Source organism: Podarcis vaucheri (assembly GCF_965113315.1).
Source record: "Podarcis vaucheri genome assembly, chromosome: 8".
Taxonomy (NCBI): domain Eukaryota; kingdom Metazoa; phylum Chordata; class Lepidosauria; order Squamata; family Lacertidae; genus Podarcis; species Podarcis vaucheri.
Window position 1 is genome coordinate 68,881,655 of NC_138766.1, and position 19,805 is coordinate 68,901,459.

Genomic DNA, 19,805 nt, shown 5'->3' on the forward strand with positions numbered 1-19,805 from the left:
GTCTTTTGTAGATGAAGGGCTGTGCCAAGACAGGCTGTTGGCTCATCTGTTGCGTAGAGCGGGGATGTGGAGCCTGTGGCCCTGCAGATGTTGCTGGAGTACAGCTCCCCTCATCTTTGACCTTTGGCCATCCTGGGGGTTGCGTTGTACCTAGAGACTTGACTGAGGACCTTCTGTCTGCAGATTGCGTGCTCTGCCCCTGATCTGTGGTGCATTCTCAAAGCTCCTTGGCACGAATAGTTAACATTCTTAAAAGTAATAAGATTTCCACACACCCACAATTGGGGGAGGCAGGAGGGACTAGCTGCCCTTCAGAATGCTGACTAATTATAGAAAAAATACCATAACTGCAACAATCTTTATGGGAAACTCCCCACCTGCTGATCTGCTGCATATTTCAAAAAGTTGCTTGTTTGAATTTGGAAACCTTTGAAGATATCACAACCAAATTTTGTGAGGTGGGTCCTGAGATCAAGGAGCAGGTTTTCATCCACACTTGGATGCAACTGGACACCGTTTCACGTTGCAGTGGCTGAACGAACCTTTCAAAACAGCACTGATTCTAGCCACCTGATTTCAAAATGGCACGGGGTTTCTTCTTCTTCGAATTCCCAAGCAGCCTTGTACCTGGCATTGCCAATAGGCAAAAAAACCACCAAAGTGATTGTAGACTCTTTGGGGCAAAGGCCAGTCCCCTTGCATTTATAAGGCCATAAAAATAGCTTCTAGATTTGGAAGCTTAGCATTTCAAAAGCACTAGTTGCGTGCAGGCTCTGAAAAACTAAACAAATCCCACACGTTGCCTCAGGTAAGGGTGGACCTCGCAAACAGCTAAAGGAATTTCATTGCCAGACTTGTTGGGGTGTGTCCCTTGTGGTGGTATTTCTGGCTCTTGTATAGAAGTAAAGAAACTTCCATCCACTGTATACATTGAAGGGCACTCTTCTCCTAGTCTTAAAGAATGCTGGGAACTGTTCCCTCACAGAGCTACAGTTCCCAGGACCTTTACAACCTACAGTTCCCATGATTCTTCCTGACAGGTAAAGTGGCACTGGAGTGCTTTAAATGTACGTTGTAGATGTGAGTCTTCTTGAAATGAGCACAGGCCACACAGGGAGAGGAGTTGCTACATTACATTACATTATTGATTGATTTAATTTATATACCGCCCTATACCTGGAGGTTTACGGGCAGTTCACAGAAAAGATCACGATATATAAAATCAAAATAAAAACAATAACCCAAATAACACCCCCCACAAAGAGCCACATTTTAAAAGGGTATAGGATGTCCATCAGGTCAACCAAAGGCCTGGTTAAAAAGCAATGTTTTTGCCTGGCGCCTAAAGGTGTATAATGAAGGCGCCAGGCGAACCTCCCTGGGGAGAGCATTCCACTGATGAGGAGCCACTGCAGAGAAGGCCCGTTCTCGTGTTGCCACCCTCCAGACCTCTCGAGGAGACGGCACATGAGGGAGGGCCTCAGAAGATGATCTCAGGGTCCGGGTAGGTTCATATGGAACAAGGCGGTTCTTGAGGTATTGCGGTCCTGAGCCATTTTACTCTGTCATAACTGTGGGAAACGAACAACTATCTCAACCTCTAACTTCATTGGTTCTTCCAGGCACGTCCAATGAAGTGGCTCAGTTCCTTTCGAAAGAGAACCAAGTGATCCTTCGTATGCGCGGCCTCCCGTTCAACGTCACCACTGATGAAGTGTTGGCATTCTTTGGTCAGCACTGTCCCGTGACGGGTGGAAAAGAAGGGATCCTTTTCGTGACGTATCCTGACAGTAGGCCGACAGGGGATGCGTTTGTGTTGTTTGCCTGTGAGGAATATGCACAGAATGCGCTAAAGAAACACAAGGACTTGTTGGGCAAAAGGTACATAGAGCTCTTCAGGAGTACAGCTGCTGAGGTCCAGCAGGTGAGTTAAGGACTTGATTTAATGTCATAAAAGGAATCTGTTGGGAAACGGAATTTTTGTGGGACAGAGGAAGTTGTAGCAGGAGTCTATTCAGTGTTGGGTCCAGGGCCAATACAAGATTATATACTGTTTTATTTCATAAAATTTCTACATTGTTTGATTGGGTATTTCTGAGCTTCAGCTGTCAAGAGGTATTCAGGAGATGAGTAAACTATATAGCCTGCAGAAGACATCTGAAGGCAGGGAAGCTTTTTAATGTTTAATGTTTTCTTTATAGATAATATGTTGGAAGCTGCCCAGGGTGGCTGGGGCAACCCAGTTAGATGGACAGGGTACAAATAATAAATGACGATGTCAGCTTTTAAGTCTTGCTCAGAATTGCGCATTCAGATCCCGGCTGCAACATCTCTGAGCCAATGGGCTGTAGCTTGAGAGAAGACGCATGATCCAAGAATGTAGAATTACAAAAGTGATGACTGGAAAGTGTGTTTGTAGCGTACCAGTAACTCATTCAGTAGTCCCTTTCTGTTTTCATTCTAACAAATGGGAGCGGGAACGTTACGGTTGGAGTGCAGCGGATCACAGCAGAGCATTTTTCAGAGGCCAATTCCACTACCATCCTTGCAAACTTTTTAAATTGCCAGGGAGCCATTCCTCTTTCACAGTTTAAAAGGTCTGGTGGTGTTGCTGAGCCTGTAGAATGCTTGCCTGATGGTTCACCAAGCCCAGTCCCTCCTTGCCACCCTTCCGTCGTCCCCTTTGGGACCTACTACCCTCACAAGCACCCTAGGTTAGGGACGCAGGGGAGGGCCTTCTCGGTGGCTGCTCCTCGACTTTGGAACTCCCTCTCTAGAGAAGTTAAGCTGGCTCCTTCCTTGTTGCCCTTCAGCCGGCAGGTGAGGACCGTCTTATTCCTAAGGCTTTTGGGAGCAGACTGCTTTTAATAATAATAATAATAATAATTATTATTATTATTATTTTTATTTATACCCCGCCCTCCCCAGCCAAGGCTGGGCTTAATGAAAGGGCTGGTGCTGTGCAGCTTCTATTGTTATTATCTTAATATTAATGTTTTACTGGTTTTTATTTATATTAATGTTTAACTGGTTTTTATTTATTCCCTCCTCCCTAATGTTTTTAGCTCTTCTAATTTTATCTGTAAGCCACCTTGAGTTGCTGTCAGTGGGAAAAGTCAGGGTACAAACACACACACACACACACACACAGAGAGAGAGAGAGAGAGAGAGAGAGCCATATTATTTATAAATAATAAAATGGTTGTTGTTATTCTTATATGGCCTCATGCTGGAGGGATGAGGCAGATCATTATTGCATGCAAATGTATAGCTTGCCCTTCCGCCCTAAAGGGAGCCCAGGGCGGTTCACACCAATAAAATCACATGAACACAAATTAAAACGCTCATCTACTAGTACTGCAGTCGGCAGTTAAAAAGCAGCAGTATAAAACCTTCGCCAGGCTACTGTCTCAAATGGCAGGCCTAACTCGGTTGGGCTGAGAGTTTGATGCCTCTGTGCTGCTCTCTGCTGTCAGCATTTGGGGATGCAGCATGAGACGTGCAATAGGCAGCCTTTACCTCCTGCCAATTCACAAATGGAAGAGTCCTTTCATAATCATAATTTATTATTTACACCCCGCCCATCTGGCTGGGTTTCCCCAGCCGCTCTGGGCGGCTCTCAACAGAATATTAAAAACACGATAAAACACCAAACATTTAAGAATTCCCTAAACAGGGCTGCCTTCAGATGTCTGCTAAAAGTCAGATAGTTGTTGATTTCCTTGACATCTGATGGGAGGGTGTTCCACAGGGCGGGCGCCACTACCAAGAAGGCCCTCTGCCTGGTTCCCTGTAAGCTCACTTCTCGCAGCAAGGGAACTCCAGAAGGCCCTTGGCGCTGGGCCTCAGTGTCCGGGCTGAACGATGGGGGTGGAGACGCTCCTTCTGGTATACTGGGCCAAGGCCATTTAGGGCTTTCAAGGTCAGCACCAACACTTTGAGTTGTGCTCGGAAACGTGCTGGGAGCCCAATGTAGGTCTTTCAGGACTGGTGTTATATGATCTCGGTGGCCATTCCCAGTCACCAGTCTAGCTGCTGCATTCAAGAGTACAGGATCTTCTGGTGTGCCTTGGGATTCCTCCTGCCAGTAAGAAGCCACCTCTTCTTTTTTCTCTTGGCCTCTTTGTACCACATACACCAGCTGCCTAATTAGAGGAATGATCAGGCATGAGCTGTCTTACTTTGCTTTTAGTTAAATGGGAACTTAACAATGCTAACAAAATACGATGTGACGGTGCAGGCTATAATCCGAAATACAGGGAAGCCACTTGTCTGTTAACGTATTTTTATTTTATTTTATTTTATTTTATTTTATTTTATTTTATTTTATTTTATTGCAGGTACTGAACAGATACTCATCTGTGCCTCTCATTCCTCTCCCTGCTCCGCCCATCCTTCCCGTACTACCTCAGCAATTTGTACCTCCCACCAACGTCAGAGACTGCATACGGCTGCGGGGGCTTCCGTATGCCGCCACTATAGAAGACATTCTGGGATTCTTAGGGGAGTTCTCTGGAGATATCAGGACTCATGGGGTTCACATGGTATTAAACCACCAGGTAAGTGGAGAGGACAATCCCAATTTTCTCCCAAGGGCGCAGTAGCAGTGCGGAGCCTCTAGCCTAATCAGGCCCGCCAGGCCTCTCCACTTGGCCTCTTTGAGGCCATTTCAGCCAAGCCACTCTCACCTCCCTATGCCTATAAATTTGGAAGATGTGTGACCGAGCCAAATAGGGTTTTTTTTCAGATGCTGATGATCAGCTGATGTGCCTGCAAAGCACTGTGCTGTGAGGCTCCCAGTTCCCCACTGCTGCTGTATAGAACCCCCCTTCCTGTGTGTTCTTGGTTTTTATAAAGGGTTGTCCTCAGAGAACTAAATAGTGGTGAACTCTGCCGTGGCTCGCGGCTCCTATGTATTATTATTATTTATTTATTGAACTAAAAAGGAACATTTTTGCCTGGCACTTAAAGGTGTATAATGAAGGTGCCAGGTGAACCTCCCTGGGGAGAGCATTTCACAGACGGGGAGCCACTGCAGAGAAGGCCCGTTCTTTTTTTCTTGATTTTAACAGATAAAACATATAAAACATACAAAAGAAAACACACTACAATAATACAAGGAAAAAAATAGAAACATATTCTTTCAAAAGTTCATTTTAAATTTCATTGTTAACTGACTTCCTCAAATCCCCTCTAACTGAATTTCATTGTATCACCTTGTAACAGTTCTCCAAAATCATCTTACTACTACAATTAACTCCTTCAATTCACTATCTTCATCTCTTTTCTTATTGACTTAGCTCCATATTAATATACAACATTCTTATTCTAATTCTTGGCCTGTTTGGTATTTTCAAGTATTTTCTACTTATCTTATATTACAATATTTAACTAAATAGTCTTTAAATTTCTTCCAGTCTTCTTGGTATTCCTCTTCTTTCTGATCGTGGATTCTTCCAGTCAGGTCTGCCAGCTCCAAAAACTGCAGCATCTTCATCTGCCATTCTTCTACCGTTGGCATTTCTTGAGATTTCCAATTTTTAGCTAATAGCAATCTTGCCGCTGTGAGAAGGCCCGTTCTCATGTTGCCACCCTCTAAACCTCTCGAGGAGGGGACACACGAAGGAGGGCCTCAGAAGATGATCTCGGGGTCCTGGTAGGTTCACATGAAAAGAGGCAGTCCTTGAGGCAGGATTCACGGCACGTCAAAATTTGCACCTCCCACCTTGTTATGGTGCTAACTGGGCACTACTGCAGCCCCTGGTTGTGCCACAGCTGCTCTTCACTGGTCGCATGATTATGGGATGGAGTTGTACAGTTGACTTGCTTTCTCGGGTGCCTAGCAACGGCCAGTGATGTTTCCCGGCTACTGCTTGTCGATGTAGAAACGGGTTAGGGCGTCACATTGACTACAAGCCTGGCTCAGAAAGATGTCCTGCAATTATTTATCCTAGGATGTAACATGAACTGTTTTAATCTGTGCTCTTCAAAATAACTTCCTGGTACATAAGAACTCTGTCGGACTGTCGCCCAACAGGCATATTGCTGCTTTACAGCAAGGAATAAAAGTTATACTTTCCCCCCACTATTGAAACATAACGGGTGCTAGGTAAAACTTAGAAGAGCTATCATCACGGATGTTTTTTTCTTTAAAAAATTGAGTAAATCCTTTAGTCTTGATGCTGCAGCCTCTCACCTTTCTCCTTTTCCCCTCTTAGGGTCGTCCCTCCGGAGACGCTTTTATCCAGATGAAATCGTCAGACCGAGCATTTACGGCTGCTCAGAAGTGCCATAAGAAAACCATGAAGGACAGATATGTCGAAGTCTTTCAGTGTTCTGCAGAGGAGATGAACTTTGTGTTAATGGGGGGCACTTTAAATCGAAATGGCTTATCCCCACCACCATGTAAGTTACCATGTAAGTTTAGCTTGGGTCTTGGCGCTACTTTCTGCTGTACGCTGGTAGGTGTCGGAGCTTCTTTCACCCATTCTGTTTTTGTGTTCCTCTCTTGGAAGGGATCAGCGTGTCTGTGGGGTCTGGAATGCAAAGCTTTTCCCATCTGAAATTGGTAGCAGCCTTTGATTTTTGTTCTCCCTTTTGGCTGTGGACTACTGTGATTTGGATAGTGATTGGCTTCTTTACTCTCGCTTTTCTGCTGACCCACACCTTCCTACCCCCACACCTTCTGGAGTTTAATTTGCACTGGGCAAGTGTTGATTTCGAGCACTTCAGCTCAGAATTGCAGGATCGTGTTTTAAACCAGGGGTCCCCAACCTGCGGCCTATGGGCCAGAAGTGGCCACCGAGGCCGTTTAACCAGCCCACAAGCCGCCCCTGAACTTAGTCGCCCGCTTGGCGAGTCCCCGTGTGCTGCTCTAAACCAGCGCAGCGTGGGGACTGTCTTCCATGGCTCCAGAAATCGCATCTGTGCATGTCCGCAGCGCTGGAAATCGCTTCTGCACATGCCCAGATGCACGAAAATAATTTCTGCGCAGGCATGATTTTCGGTGTCTGGGCATGCGCAGAAGCAATTTCCACCATTGTGCTGTGCCGGTCAGGCCCACGGAGGATCTCTGCGGGAGTGATCTGGCTCATGCCTTGCCGGCCCCTGTTTTAAACTGACTGGCAGCAGAAGCCAATATCAAATATGGGTACCTGGAAATGCAGAGGAGCATGTACGGGGCATTTTGTTACACCAAAGTTAGCCAAAATGATGGGTTGTTAGGGAACAAAGAGCTTTTTGCTCAGATGGATGAGACCTATGTATTCTGGCTGACATAGTAAATTACTACAAGTATGTATATTTCAGTATATTTACGCTTAAGAACCTCAGAAGGTATAGGAGACTATTTTCAATAGTCACAGCCTTTGTGAGAGAGGTAGTTAATTTAACATGGAGTCCAGGAGTGCATCCTAATGACATGGGTGATTTGCCGGTAATCACATCTGATCATAACTGTTCTACGTCAGGCTGAAAGTGGAATAGCATCTTAACTTCCAGAATCCAAATGGTACCCAAGTGGGCTGTTCCTCAGTCCCAAATGACTTTCAGGTGTGGTGACTTTCATTGGGACCACTGAGTACAAGGTGCGGGGAGAGAGAAATCCTCCCTTCTCTCTGCACTCCGGATCCGGCCCAATCACCTAAATCCAGCCTGCAGATGGTCTGGGAATGAACGTGTTTTTACATGAGTAGAATGTGTCCTTTTATTTAAAATGCATCTCTGGGTTATCTGTGGGGCATAGGAATTCCTTCATTGTCCCCCCAAAATATAGTTAGGTTCCCAACAAGGTCTGAGGAACAGTGGACCAGCCCCCTGCTGAAAAGTTTGCTGACCCCTGTTCTAATCACTATGTCGATTAGATGCCCCATTCAGAAATGAGCGAACAAAGCCTGGTTATTCCACTATCAATGGCCAGTGAGAAGCTTCCAAGTTGAGTTTAGTCCAATATTTCTCCCTCTGTTCACATTCACAGAGTAGTTGCGCCTGGTAAAAGTCTCCCAGGTGTATTGATCGGTTGATCTTGGACTAGCTTCTGTTTGCTCTGCGAAGTAAAACATAAAGCGAAAAAGCTGTGTCATAAGAAATCCAGATTTGGAATCCAGCAATACTGGGTCTATTTGCTTGTTTTGCTTAATTCCCATTTGACCAGCTCATGATCGTCACTAGGGAGTTACTTGGGGAGGAGATGGACTCCAAATGCCCTGAGCCTGATCCAGCCCTCAGTAGATCTGTTGCCCCTGCAGGCATCTTCCTTCCTGTTTGATTTTATTACCTGAAAGCCTTCTGTACCCTTAACTCCTAACCATCAGTAGTGTGAAAAAGAAGCTGAGTGGGACTCTGGGAAGCAGGAAGGGCCCCTTCCTCCTTGTGCAGTGTCTCCTCCACCCCTTCTCCACTGAGGATGCAAACTGCAAACTGGCACAGGTGTCATCACAAAAACTGATGCCAGAAAGATATGCCACAGATCCTCCAGGGATTTGGGGTCTGGGCAGGGGGAGAAATTTGCACAGGACAACTCTTTTCTCAGCTAGCAAGGAAATGCCAGTTAAGTTGAATTAAAACTAGTAATTACAGCAGGGATGGCAAACATGGTGTCTTCCAGATATTGATGGACCACAACTCCCATTGCCCCAGGCAATCTGACCAATGGTCAGGGAATGATGGAAGTTGTATTTCAGCAACCTCTGGAGGGGATACCATGTTTGCTACCCCTGCTGTACAGTATACAGTCATACCTTGAAGTCGAAAGGAATCCATTTCGGAAATCTGTTTGACTTCCAAAATGTTCGGAAACCAAAGTGTGGCTTCTGATTGGCTGCAGAAGCCAGTCAGAAGCCAGGTCGGATGTTCAGCTTCCAAAAATAGTTCACAAACCGGAACACTCACTTCCGGGTTTGCGACGTTCGGGAGCTAAGCTGTTCGAAAACCAAGGTACGACTGTATTGTTATGCCTGCCTGCTCAGATGTAAGCCCTACTGAGCTCAATGAGGCTTACTCTCGCCAATAAGGTAGCATCTGCAGGGTGAAATATGTCCAGCTTCTTTCTTTGTTTCTTTGTTCCCCTCTCTCTCTCCCCCACCCGCTTTGGCCAGAGTGAAGTTGAGTGTCACCTGCTTGGGGAGGGGCGAGGCTCTCTGCTGGAACTGAGAATGCAGAATATCTTTAAGGCAGGAAAGAAGCTTGCACAGGTCAAGTGTGTGTGGATTGTGAAATGATTTGTCAGGTGACTTCAGTGGGGGACTAGGATCACCTGGTAGTTCTGGGAGGAAGACTAGCCAAATCTGTAATGGCCTCAGCTTTTGTGGACTCAAGCCTACTTCATCAGATGCATCTTTGATTTGTTTTTGCTGTAAGAAGCTAACGCAGCTACAGCTCCACAAATTATTTTGCATTTCAAAAGCCATCTCGAGGGCAGCATTCTCTTTTCAGGATTCTTGTCCAAGGGAAGCTTATCAGCTTGTGCTCTCTTAGTTTTCAGGAGGTCAGTTAAGACTTGGCTCTTTTATAAAGTAATTGGAGTAGCTGGTTGTGTTGGCATGGAAAGGTTGTAGCTCAGTGGTGGAGCCCTGCTTGCTGTGCAAAAGGCCTCAGGTTCAATCCCTGGCATGCCCAGGTAGGCCTGGGAGAGACGTCTGCCTGAAACCTTGGAAAGTCACTGGCTGTCAGTGTTGACAGCCAGTACTCAGCTAGATGTAGCTAATGGTTTGACTCAATATAAGGCAGCTTCCTATGTTTGTTGGATACTGGTGAATTGTGCAGTACTTCCATTTTTATTGGGTTGTATTGGTTTGGCTTTATTATTATGGGTTTTCATGTTATATATGGAATTTTAATTTCTATAAGCTGCCTTGGGGGTTCTGCCAGGGCCATAAAGCAGAGTGTAAACATTAATATCAGGTCAGAGACCTTTGAAAACACATTCTTTCTAGAAAGGCTTTGGTCCTGACTTATTCCTTTTAGAAGTTAAACACTCCATACTTCAGTATATGCCAGTCTCAAAAACAAGGAAGGCATTAAGTCTGGAAGAGGATGGTGGAACATATTTTTCATCCTCATTGTTGAGAACAGGACTATAATATGTAGACAGAGCTCCTTTTTCTGTATTGTGTATCTTCTACTAATCCTGCAGCTTGACATGAGATAACATCCACTTCAAATGGGTGTAGTTTGGGTCAGTGTTTGGTCCCAAATTCCCAACATGTCAGCTACTTAGGTTTGTGTCTGATTTAGGAATAGCCCAAACTAAACGTGCAATAAGATCTTGGAGGCAGACCAGTGTTCAGACAGAAGAACTCTTTGAGTAATCTTTCTTTATGTATAAAGTTGCCGTTCACAGGGGCTAGTTTGGTTGTAATGCGAAACGTGGTTCAGTACTATGAGAACAAACCTACCACTCCTTGGGCTCTCCCCTCAGCTCGCATAGCCACAGGGGGGAGTCTGGAAGATCTCGCTTCCATTTTACCAACCACAGCCTGCCTTGCCATCTGGTTAAACTTAACTGGTTAGTAGAACTAAATCTCCAAACCATAGTTTGTGAAACTGGCTAGTTTTTGCTAACCATGGTTTTAAGTTCAGTCACAGTTTAGGGTTCATGCGGCATTCTAAACTAATCTAATCTAAAATAGCCCCAACCACCATGACTACTAGTGGTCAGATGATGGGAGTTTATAATCCCAAACATTTGGAAGGAAACCTACACTAAATGATCAGGCAGGATTCTCCCTAGGCCACAGCTCTCACCACCTCTGCACCCTCTTTGAGTGTGTGATTGGTTTAATTGTTTATTTAGATTTTTGGATCTGAATACTTCTTTCCAATGAAGGCCGCAATATGACTCAACAGATTAAGAACAGTGGTCAGCAAGAAGTATGGCCTTTTTGTGTATGTGTCGATTAGTGTAGCTTTTCCTAGAAGGGGTGCTGTGGGTGGCGCTGTGGTCTAAACCACTGAACCTCTTGGGCTTGCCGATCAGGAGGTCAGCGGTTCAAATCCCCACAACGGAGTGAGCTCCTGTTGCTCTGTCCCAGCTCCTGCCAACCTAGCAGTTCGAAAGCATGCCAGTGCAAGTAGATAAATAGGTACCGCTGCAGCGGGAAGGTAAACGGTGTTTCCGTGCACTCTGGTTTCCGTCATGGTGTCCTGTTGCACCAGAAGTGGTTCAGTCATGCCAGCCACATGACCCGGAAAGCTGTCTGTGGACAAACGCCGGCTCCCTCGGCCTCAAAGCGAGATGAGCACCGCAACCCCATAGTCTCCTTTGACTGGACTTAACCGTCTAGGGGTCCTTTACCTTTACCTCCTAGAAGTGTGAGGGCAAAATATAGCTTGTGGTATAATTGCATCTTTCTGCTGTGAAATGACCACCTGGATCGGGAGTGTAGCCTGGCCTTAATCACGCTTTGTGCTTTTAAAAAAGGTTGTGCGCAGAAGCACTGACCTTCTTCATCTCTGTCTTGTTCTGTCGTTTAGGCATGTCTCCTCCTTCCTACTCCTTCCCTGCTCCTGCGGCAGTTATTCCGACGGACGCAGCACTCTACCAACCCTCCATGCTCCTCAACCCACGGACACTTCAGCCTTCTACAGCATATTATCCAGCTGGCACTCAGCTCTTTATGAATTACACAGCATATTACCCTAGGTAAGCAAAACGCCAAAAAAGAGAGAGTGAGGGGCAGACTTCTTTTGTAGCGGAATATAGCAAGCTATGAACATGCTATGTTGCAGCAAAACAAGCTGTTGCTTATCACCGATCAGGATGCTTTACGGATTGCTGCTGTTGTATTACGGGTAGGGAGAGTGAGTTTGGACTTGTCACCTGTGAGAAATGTTTTATCAGTTGGAAAGGATGTTGACCTGTCTTAAAATAACACTGACTTGGATCCTAAGTGGCTTTCTTGTTCGTGCAAGGAAAGGGTTTGTGTGTGTGTGTCTGCAATTTCTGTCAACTCCCTTCTTGATCTGCAAATTAAGAGAGACTAAGGTTGCAGTTTTGTGCACTCGCATCTCCTAAAACTATGGGTCTCCAGATGTTGTTGACCCCACATCATAACAACCAGCCACAGCCCTATGGTTGAGGATGAGGGAAGCTGTAGTCCTTTAACATCTGGGAACCCAAGTTTGGAGAAAGATTGCTGTACACGCACACTTACCTGAGCGTATGTCCCAGATAGCTCAATCAGACATATATAAGAGTACAGAGCACCTGTAATTGGTCAGAAATTATGTACAAGGGTGCATTGCACTAAAGCAAGGGTAGCCAGTATGGTCCTCCAGATGTTCTATTCTGTAACTCCCATCAACCCCGACCACTGACCATGCCGAGTAAAGCTGATGCAGTGGATTGGCTACCATACTGTTTCCCAGACTTGGGTCTCCAGCTGGTTTTGGACTACAGCTCCCATCATCCCTAGCTAGCAAGGACCACTGGTCAGGGATGATGGGAATTGTAGTCCAAAACACTACAATTGGGAAACACTGGACTACCCCCATACTATTTAGTAAATGGACTTTTGGAACCACCTAGCGGGGAATAACTGAATATTTACTCTGTGCATTGGCAGCTAGTCTAGCAGTGACGGGGGGTGGGCATGTGCCACAGGCATTCCCCTTGGAAATTTAATGGAGCCTAGCAGGGTTGGAGGAGATGAGCCCCAGAGAGCAGCATAAAGGAAAAGGAAGTCCAGAAACTCAGCATATCGGAGGAATGGAGGCTCATATGATGGTGGAGCTGTAGTAGTTCTTGAGCACTGGGAAAGGAGCTGGTTTGTGATCCTGGAAAATGTTCTGGCTGAGACAAGGATGAGGACAGAAGAAGGTATTGAAATAGAAGCCAAACCAAACCCGAAGTCTTTTGGGGAATATTCCAGTACCCAGTTAGGCTGTGACTCCTGAGGTCCTGAACTGCCTTATGGAGTTGTATTTTTAAGTTCAAGTTCGGTACAGGCTGTTCACTAAAACTCCGCTGGCTTTCCTTGCCCCAAGTGCATATCCTGAGAGCCTGACCTGAGTAACCAAGTACATCTGGAAAAAGTTGCTATCTAATCAGTCTTCTCTACAATAATCATGATTAATAGAAATCCATGTGTACCTTGGGGTCTTTATTCAAGCCCACCGGATGCAGGGGGGTAAAACTGTGAACATTTGATAGCAATTGCCATTATGTGATTGCTGAAAGCCTTCTCTGGAATCCAACTTTTACTTAACTGTAAATGTTAAACAGACACTAGGAATCAAGTAATAGTGCTAGCAGACAATAGACACACCTTACGCTCTTTATGGAATGAGCCTGGGATGATGTTACAAGCTAAGCTTTGTGTTAACAACTGTTCCCCTTGCAACACATATTAATTGTAATTTTTATAGTATGCAGCAGAGAATGGATCTGTACACACAGATGAATCGGCCAGGTCAGTGCCCAAAGAACGGATTTGTCTTCAAAGGTCCAAGCAGTTAGATTTTCCTAACAAAGGTAAGGTTCAGCAACATCTTCTCCCAAATGCACAATGTACGCACTGAACTTTGGGAGTAGCTATTTGGGGAGTGGGTGCTTACAATTACCCCCAGATCTTTTTCCTTCCTCCTTCCCTTCATTCCCCTGCATGTCCTTCCAAGCCTTTTGAAGCCAGGATCGGCAGCTAAAATACTCCTACGTTGCCATTTCCAAGTGTTGAGGGGCGGCACAGTGCTTTAGTAGCTGACTGCCCTTGTGCGCATGCCAACTTGTGGTTACATGCTTGGCATATTGTGTTTAAGGATGCAACTGTTCATGCTCAGCTTCTTGTGTTTAAGGGTAGCTGTTGCCTGAATCCTTCTATTGAGGGACAGCCCTCACATGGTAATGAACTGGTAGATTGGGGCCGGCAGGGTGGAGTCTATTTAAGACTATAAGCAAAATGAATTTCAGCGCTAGTTTACAGAACTCTCAGAGCTTGGGTGTAACCGATGCCTCCCTTTCCATGGAAACGCAGGTTGCAGCCATAGCAAAGGTGACATTTTTCCATCTCCGCCATATTAAGCAGTTGGTCCCTTACCTTTCTCGCCCTGATCTTGGCCGCAGCGATCCATGTGACGGTCACCTCCAGGCTTGATTATTGTAACTCGCTCTATGCTGAGCTGCCCTTGAAGCTAACCCAGAAACTCCAGCGGGTACAGAATGCCGCGGCGAGGCTCCTTACGGGGTCCTTGCCACGGGATCACATTCATCCAGTGCTTTACCAACTGCACTGGCTCCCAGTGGAGTACAGGGTCAGGTTTAAGGTGCTAGTTTTGACCTTTAAAGCCCTATGTGGCCTAGGACCCACGTACCTGTGGGACCACCTCTCCTGGTATGCCCCGTGGAGGACCTTAAGGTCCACAAATGACAACACTTTGGAGGTCCCAAGTCGCAAGGTGGTTAGATTGGTCTATACTAGGGCCAGGGCCTTTTCACTACTGACCCCGACATGGTGGAACGCTCTGTCACAAGAGACTAGGGCCCTGCAGGACCTGACATCTTTCCACAGGGCCTGCAAGACAGAGGTGTTTGCCTGGCCTTTGGTTTTGACTCAGTCTGACCCTTATGTTTCCCTCCCCTTATGGTTTTGATCTATGGGCTACTATTAAAATGAGACTACATTTTAAATTGTATTTTAACCCATATTTTAAATTGGTCTCTCAGGCCCCCCCCCCTTATGTTTTTATTGTAATTTTACTGGTGTTAGCAGCCCTGAGCCCGGCTCTGGCCGGGGAGGACTTTATTATTATTATTATTATTATTATTATTATTATTATTATTATTATTATTATTTGCCTGTTTCTTTTAGGCTCCACTTAAACTTCCTGCACAACTTCAGCCAACCAAATGCCGGTCCCTCTGACTTCACTCCTAATTCTACAGTGGCTGAACCCTTCTAGCACATGGGAAGTTTCCACTGTCTTGGATATCTACCTGTCATTTTGTGTTTTCGTGGTGTTTTCTAATTATTATTTGGAAACAAAAACTAGGCATATGCACAGTTGGCCATAGGGATGCTTCTCTCCCTCCGCACACCCCAGGTGCAAGCTTGCAATTTAAAGTTTCTGGGACATTCACTACTTTGATAGCACAGTTGCCAAATTCACAAGGGAGGGATATTGCTGGATGTTTTCGTTGCCCTGGCATTCAAAGCGTTAAATTCACCTATCACACAAAGGGTCCTCCTTGAGATTAAATCACTACAAAAACAAAAGAAAAACCCAACAAAACCAACCTTTCATTTTTATTTGCACACAAAATTATTATTTTTATATATCCATAAAATAAAGGCTTCTTAAGACCTTGGGATTGTGCCTTTTGGGTTTTTTTATATATATAAAGAATTGTTTGCTTTGTGTTTGTATATATTTATTTGTTTAAAAAACTGGATTCTAACCAGGCTTACTTGACAGTCTAGATTTGGTTAAGAATGTGAAATGCAATACTTTGGGGGAGAAAATGCTGTAACATTTTTGTAAAATAGATTATATATTATTATATGCATATAAAGTATAAAATGTAATGTTCTAAACTTGTATATTGCACATTTGGACTACTGTATATTTAAGTTACTGTCCCAGGATTATTTTAATGGGGGGGAATGAGGGTATTGTAACAATACACAAACCCTTCCATTCTTCTCTCATAAGATACAGAACTTAGAATTACTGGTATGATAATAAAATCTGACACTTGGAAATAATGGGAACACAATACTTGCTCACAGTGGTCTTGACTACGGAGGCAGTAACTAGATTGGATGGTATTGGAGGTTTATCGGAGATTATTGGGAGAATTGTAACCCAGAAACTCTCCTTTTAACTTTTAGTACCTGCCCTGTCTGCTGAGTTAAAAGAATGAATTGTTACCGAAAGCATTAAAAAAAAATTAAAAACAGACCATATCACTGTTGTAGAAGTGCGTTTTTTGAGCTGCTCTACATGGATTTTGTACCACCCTGCTATGTGGATGTTTTGCTCCTTGACTTACATTGCATTTGCATCTTCTACAAGTATTAAAACTGTTTTAAATCCATTTGTGGACCCCTCGAGTTGCATTCTGTACACACCCCATTATTGCTTGATTATTACGGAATGTTGGTCACCTGCTCTCCCAGCAGAGCAGAGCAGAGTTGGCATCCTTCAATGGGGCTGGTTCTTGTAAAATAAACAGCTGCAGTGCCGAGCTGTGTGGAAATCGTTTCCCAAAGATCATTGCGCAATCCGGACCTTTTCCGCAAGATTTCCTGGCTGGCACATGCCATCTTCATAACATATGCATCAGGTCCTTCGAATGCAATGTTCTGTATAATCGGTAGTATGCTAAAGTGCTGAGGGTTTGCTGTGTGTCCATTTATTAAGGAAATATCACTTAAAACATACAGCCTCCTGTCACCACCCTTCCCTTCTGGGAGGAAGAGAGAACACAACGGCCATGAACGAGACCAAATCACTTCTTCAAAACCTCTGTCTGAGGAGGGAGGGAAGTTGGGATAAAAGTGCAAGTTGGCCCTCTCCTTCCCCATCTATGTTCAAAACCTGACCAGAGTGACAGCTGACACTTACTTCAACACTAGCAGTTGGGACAGCGTCCTCCACTCCACCTGAGAGCAGCAGGCTGGTTTGGGGAATGAAGAGAGGCAGCTTTTGCACAGCTCTGTCCTCCAACAGCAATGGCCAGCCCTGTTAGCAGCAGCAGTCTCAGCTGCTGTAAGGTAACAATACAGTGGTACCTCGGGTTAAGTACTTAATTCGTTCCCCAGGTCCATTCTTAACCTGAAACTGTTCTTAACCTGAAGCACCACTTTAGCTAATGGGGCCTCCTGCTGCTGCCGCGCCGCCGGAGCACGATTTCTGTTCTGATCCTGAAGCAAAGTTCCTAACCCGAGGTACTATTTCTGGGTTAGCAGAGTCTATAACCTGAAGTGTGTGTAACCTGAAGCGTATGTAACCCGAGGTACCACTGTATTCCAAATTGCAACTAAAGATTCTTCCCCACCCTTTCAGTTTACTGCTGTAATAAACACCTTTTTGTTGTTGTTTAAAAAAAAGATGTGTTTAAGTTTTCAAAAACCTGCAGACAAGACAAAGAAATGAAAACGGGGGTCTCTGTGGAGCACATTACTGCAGTTGGGGGGGGGAATGAACAGACAGTTCAGTATACTTTTGCAGGCTTTGTAATACAGTAGAATATGCAAAGGGGCATTTTGGAAGCAAGAGTCCCATATTGATAAGGAGTAGCCTTGCCGTATAAGGCCTATTCAAAGCACTATCTTTATAAAGCATGTAATTGGAGACCATACAATATCAAAATGGCCTTGTTTTGTAACACCTCTTAAAGACCTCTTCTGATTGGCTAAACATATAGACATGGCAATGCCCCACACCTCCTTGGACCATCCCTTTCTAGGGGGATCTGATGCAGACTCCAAATGTCTGTCAAGTTCAGGTCTGGCATAGAGCATTCTACTGTGTACAGAAGATGTGCCAGAGGGAACATGAAGGCTGGCCTCACCCCCCTCTTCAGTGCTGGAGAGCGCATGTACCCCATTTTGAGAGGGGGGTATTGGTGAACAGGAAGTACAGTGATTTCCCCCTTGCAGTAAGTCTGCCATTGTTCCCTACCCATGAGATTGCAATAGGAATTTATTTCTGGGCTGTGGCTAGTATAATACGCAAGGTAGATGGGTGGGAGGGAAGGGAGAACTGGCTCTTTTAAACATCTGGTGGAAGGTGCTTTTGCAAAAGCTGTTTGAAATAGGAAACATCTGCATTCAAAACACGAAGGCCTCGCGTACGATATTTCCACCTTGATTTGTTCAACTCTGCAACCTAGTAATAGTGGGGAAAGCCACTTCAAAAGCACCATCCGCATTAGATTCTCCAACATTTTCTTAAAAGCTCATGTGGTGCAAAGGTGTATAAATAAGTAGCTTTCGCTTTCATCTGGCTTGGCTGCTTCATGGTGCCATTTCATCTCATTAGCAAATAGTGTGCTTTACTGGCCCAGCTTAGTGGTTTTAAAATTGGCTGCTGGTAGTTAAAAGTACAGAGGGATTTCCACACACACCCTTCATCTAAGAAAAGGTGCTCTCAGCAAAAGAGTGAAATGGTTGCCCAGGGGACCATCTGTCCAGCTTGTGGTGTAGTGTGGTGTAGTGGTTAAGAGCGGTGGACTTGTAATCTGGTGAACCGGGTTCGCGTCTCCGTTCCTCCACATGCAGCTGCTGGGTGACCTTGGGCCAGTCACACTTCTTTGAAGTCTCTCAGCCCCACTCACCTCACAGAGTGTTTGTTGTGGGGGAGGAAGGGAAAGGAGAATGTTAGCCGCTTTGAGACTCCTTCGGGTAGTGATAAAGTGGGATATCAAATCCAAACTCCTTCTCTTCTTCTTCTTACAGAAGACAGCTCTGTTGAAGGGCAGTCTATTTCAAGACCATTTTAAAGATAAAGCACCATAAGAAGGCAGAGCAGGTACCTTGAAGTTGTCCTGAGCATCCGGGCACAGATGACCAATCACCTGATCAGGCACACAGGTCACCTGATCAGTCTTGCCCACTATGGTGAGATGAATTCTGCAAACCTTCATCATTTTTTGTTATACTGTTAGACCACCCTTACAGTCGCATGCATAACTTACATAAGTCATCTGTCCGCTGTGAGTATAAATCGAAACAGAACTAGAGATAATTTAGATTGGAGAATTCTTTCTCTCTCTCTGCATCAAATGCACATTAGCACTTATCAAAACTGCCATGCAGATTTGCCCATACTTTCTAAACAAACTGACACCAGCGAGCATCAAGCTCCACAAAACAACAAATTACTAATTTTCTCGGCAATATAGTACAGTACACACTGCTGTTCTGAGCCATTCCAGAAGAGGGAGCAGGAAATCAAACTGTTAACCTGCTATTTCTTCCTTCTATATCTGCATAAGCAAAAACTTTCTAATAGCAACAGCTGCAGACAGTGGAACAGACAGCCTCTGGAGGCAGTGATGTCTCCTTCACGGGCAGTATTTAAGCATAGGCTAAATGGTCATCTGCCAGGGGAGCTACAAATTTGTGCATTGGGCATGGAATTTACACCAGATTATCTTCCACATCCCGTGATTCTGTGATTCTACAGCCAGCATGAAAGGGCAAGCTGCTAGCCTCTTGAGCTTAACATTACTTCTATCCAGAGAATTGGTGGAACAGGGGTAGACTTCCTCCGTGGCCATCACAGAAACCAAGTAGACTAGTGGAGGCGGGAGAATATTTGTTCCCTCCCCAACCCACCTGTATTGGAGTTCCTTGCTGCCAATGGATGCTAACTGAGTTGTTAAATACAGTGCTACCTCAGGCTAAGTACTTAATTCATTCTGGAGGTCCATTCTTAACCTGAAACTGTTCTTAACCTGAAGCACCGCTTTAGCTAATGGGGCCTCCTGCTGCCGCCGTGCCGCCGGAGCATGACTTCTGTTCTCATCCTGAAGCAAAGTTCTTAACCTGAGGTACTATTTCTGGGTTAGTGGAGTCTGTAACCTGAAGTGTATGTAACCTGAAGCATATCTAACTTGATCTGTATGTGACCCGAGGTACCACTGTACAAGGCTGATTAAAATGGTTTGGGCTTGCTGTGGTGGAAGTTAAAGGCACAGAGAAGTTCTCTTGCACAAGCTTTATTGAAATGGAGGGAAGTTGATCTATCCTGAAAAGGGTGTCCCTTAAAAAAAAAAAAAATCCCTCTTGATTGCTTTCTTTCCTACTTTCTTTCCTACTTGTCAGTATGGGGGGGGGGGGAGACTTCCAAACTGGCTAACTAAA

The 19,805-nt window shown here is 45.0% G+C and overlaps 1 protein-coding gene across 2 annotated transcripts in view; it reads left to right on the forward strand.

The window, feature by feature from the left end:
- ESRP1 (epithelial splicing regulatory protein 1) overlaps positions 1–16,030 on the forward strand; it is a 36,103-nt gene extending 20,073 nt beyond the window's left edge. Inside the window, exons 10-15 of one of the 2 annotated variants that reach the window (XM_082235290.1) lie at positions 1,623–1,924; positions 4,341–4,559; positions 6,219–6,417; positions 11,473–11,641; positions 13,366–13,471; positions 14,805–16,030. In XM_082235290.1, coding sequence (XP_082091416.1) covers positions 1,623–1,924; positions 4,341–4,559; positions 6,219–6,417; positions 11,473–11,641; positions 13,366–13,456 — 980 coding nt within the window. In that variant the 3' untranslated portion in view covers positions 13,457–13,471; positions 14,805–16,030. The remainder of the gene's footprint in view (positions 1–1,622; positions 1,925–4,340; positions 4,560–6,218; positions 6,418–11,472; positions 11,642–13,365; positions 13,472–14,804) is intronic. The other variant, XM_082235291.1, reaches the window with a different exon arrangement.
- Positions 16,031–19,805: the final 3,775 nt, after the last annotated feature.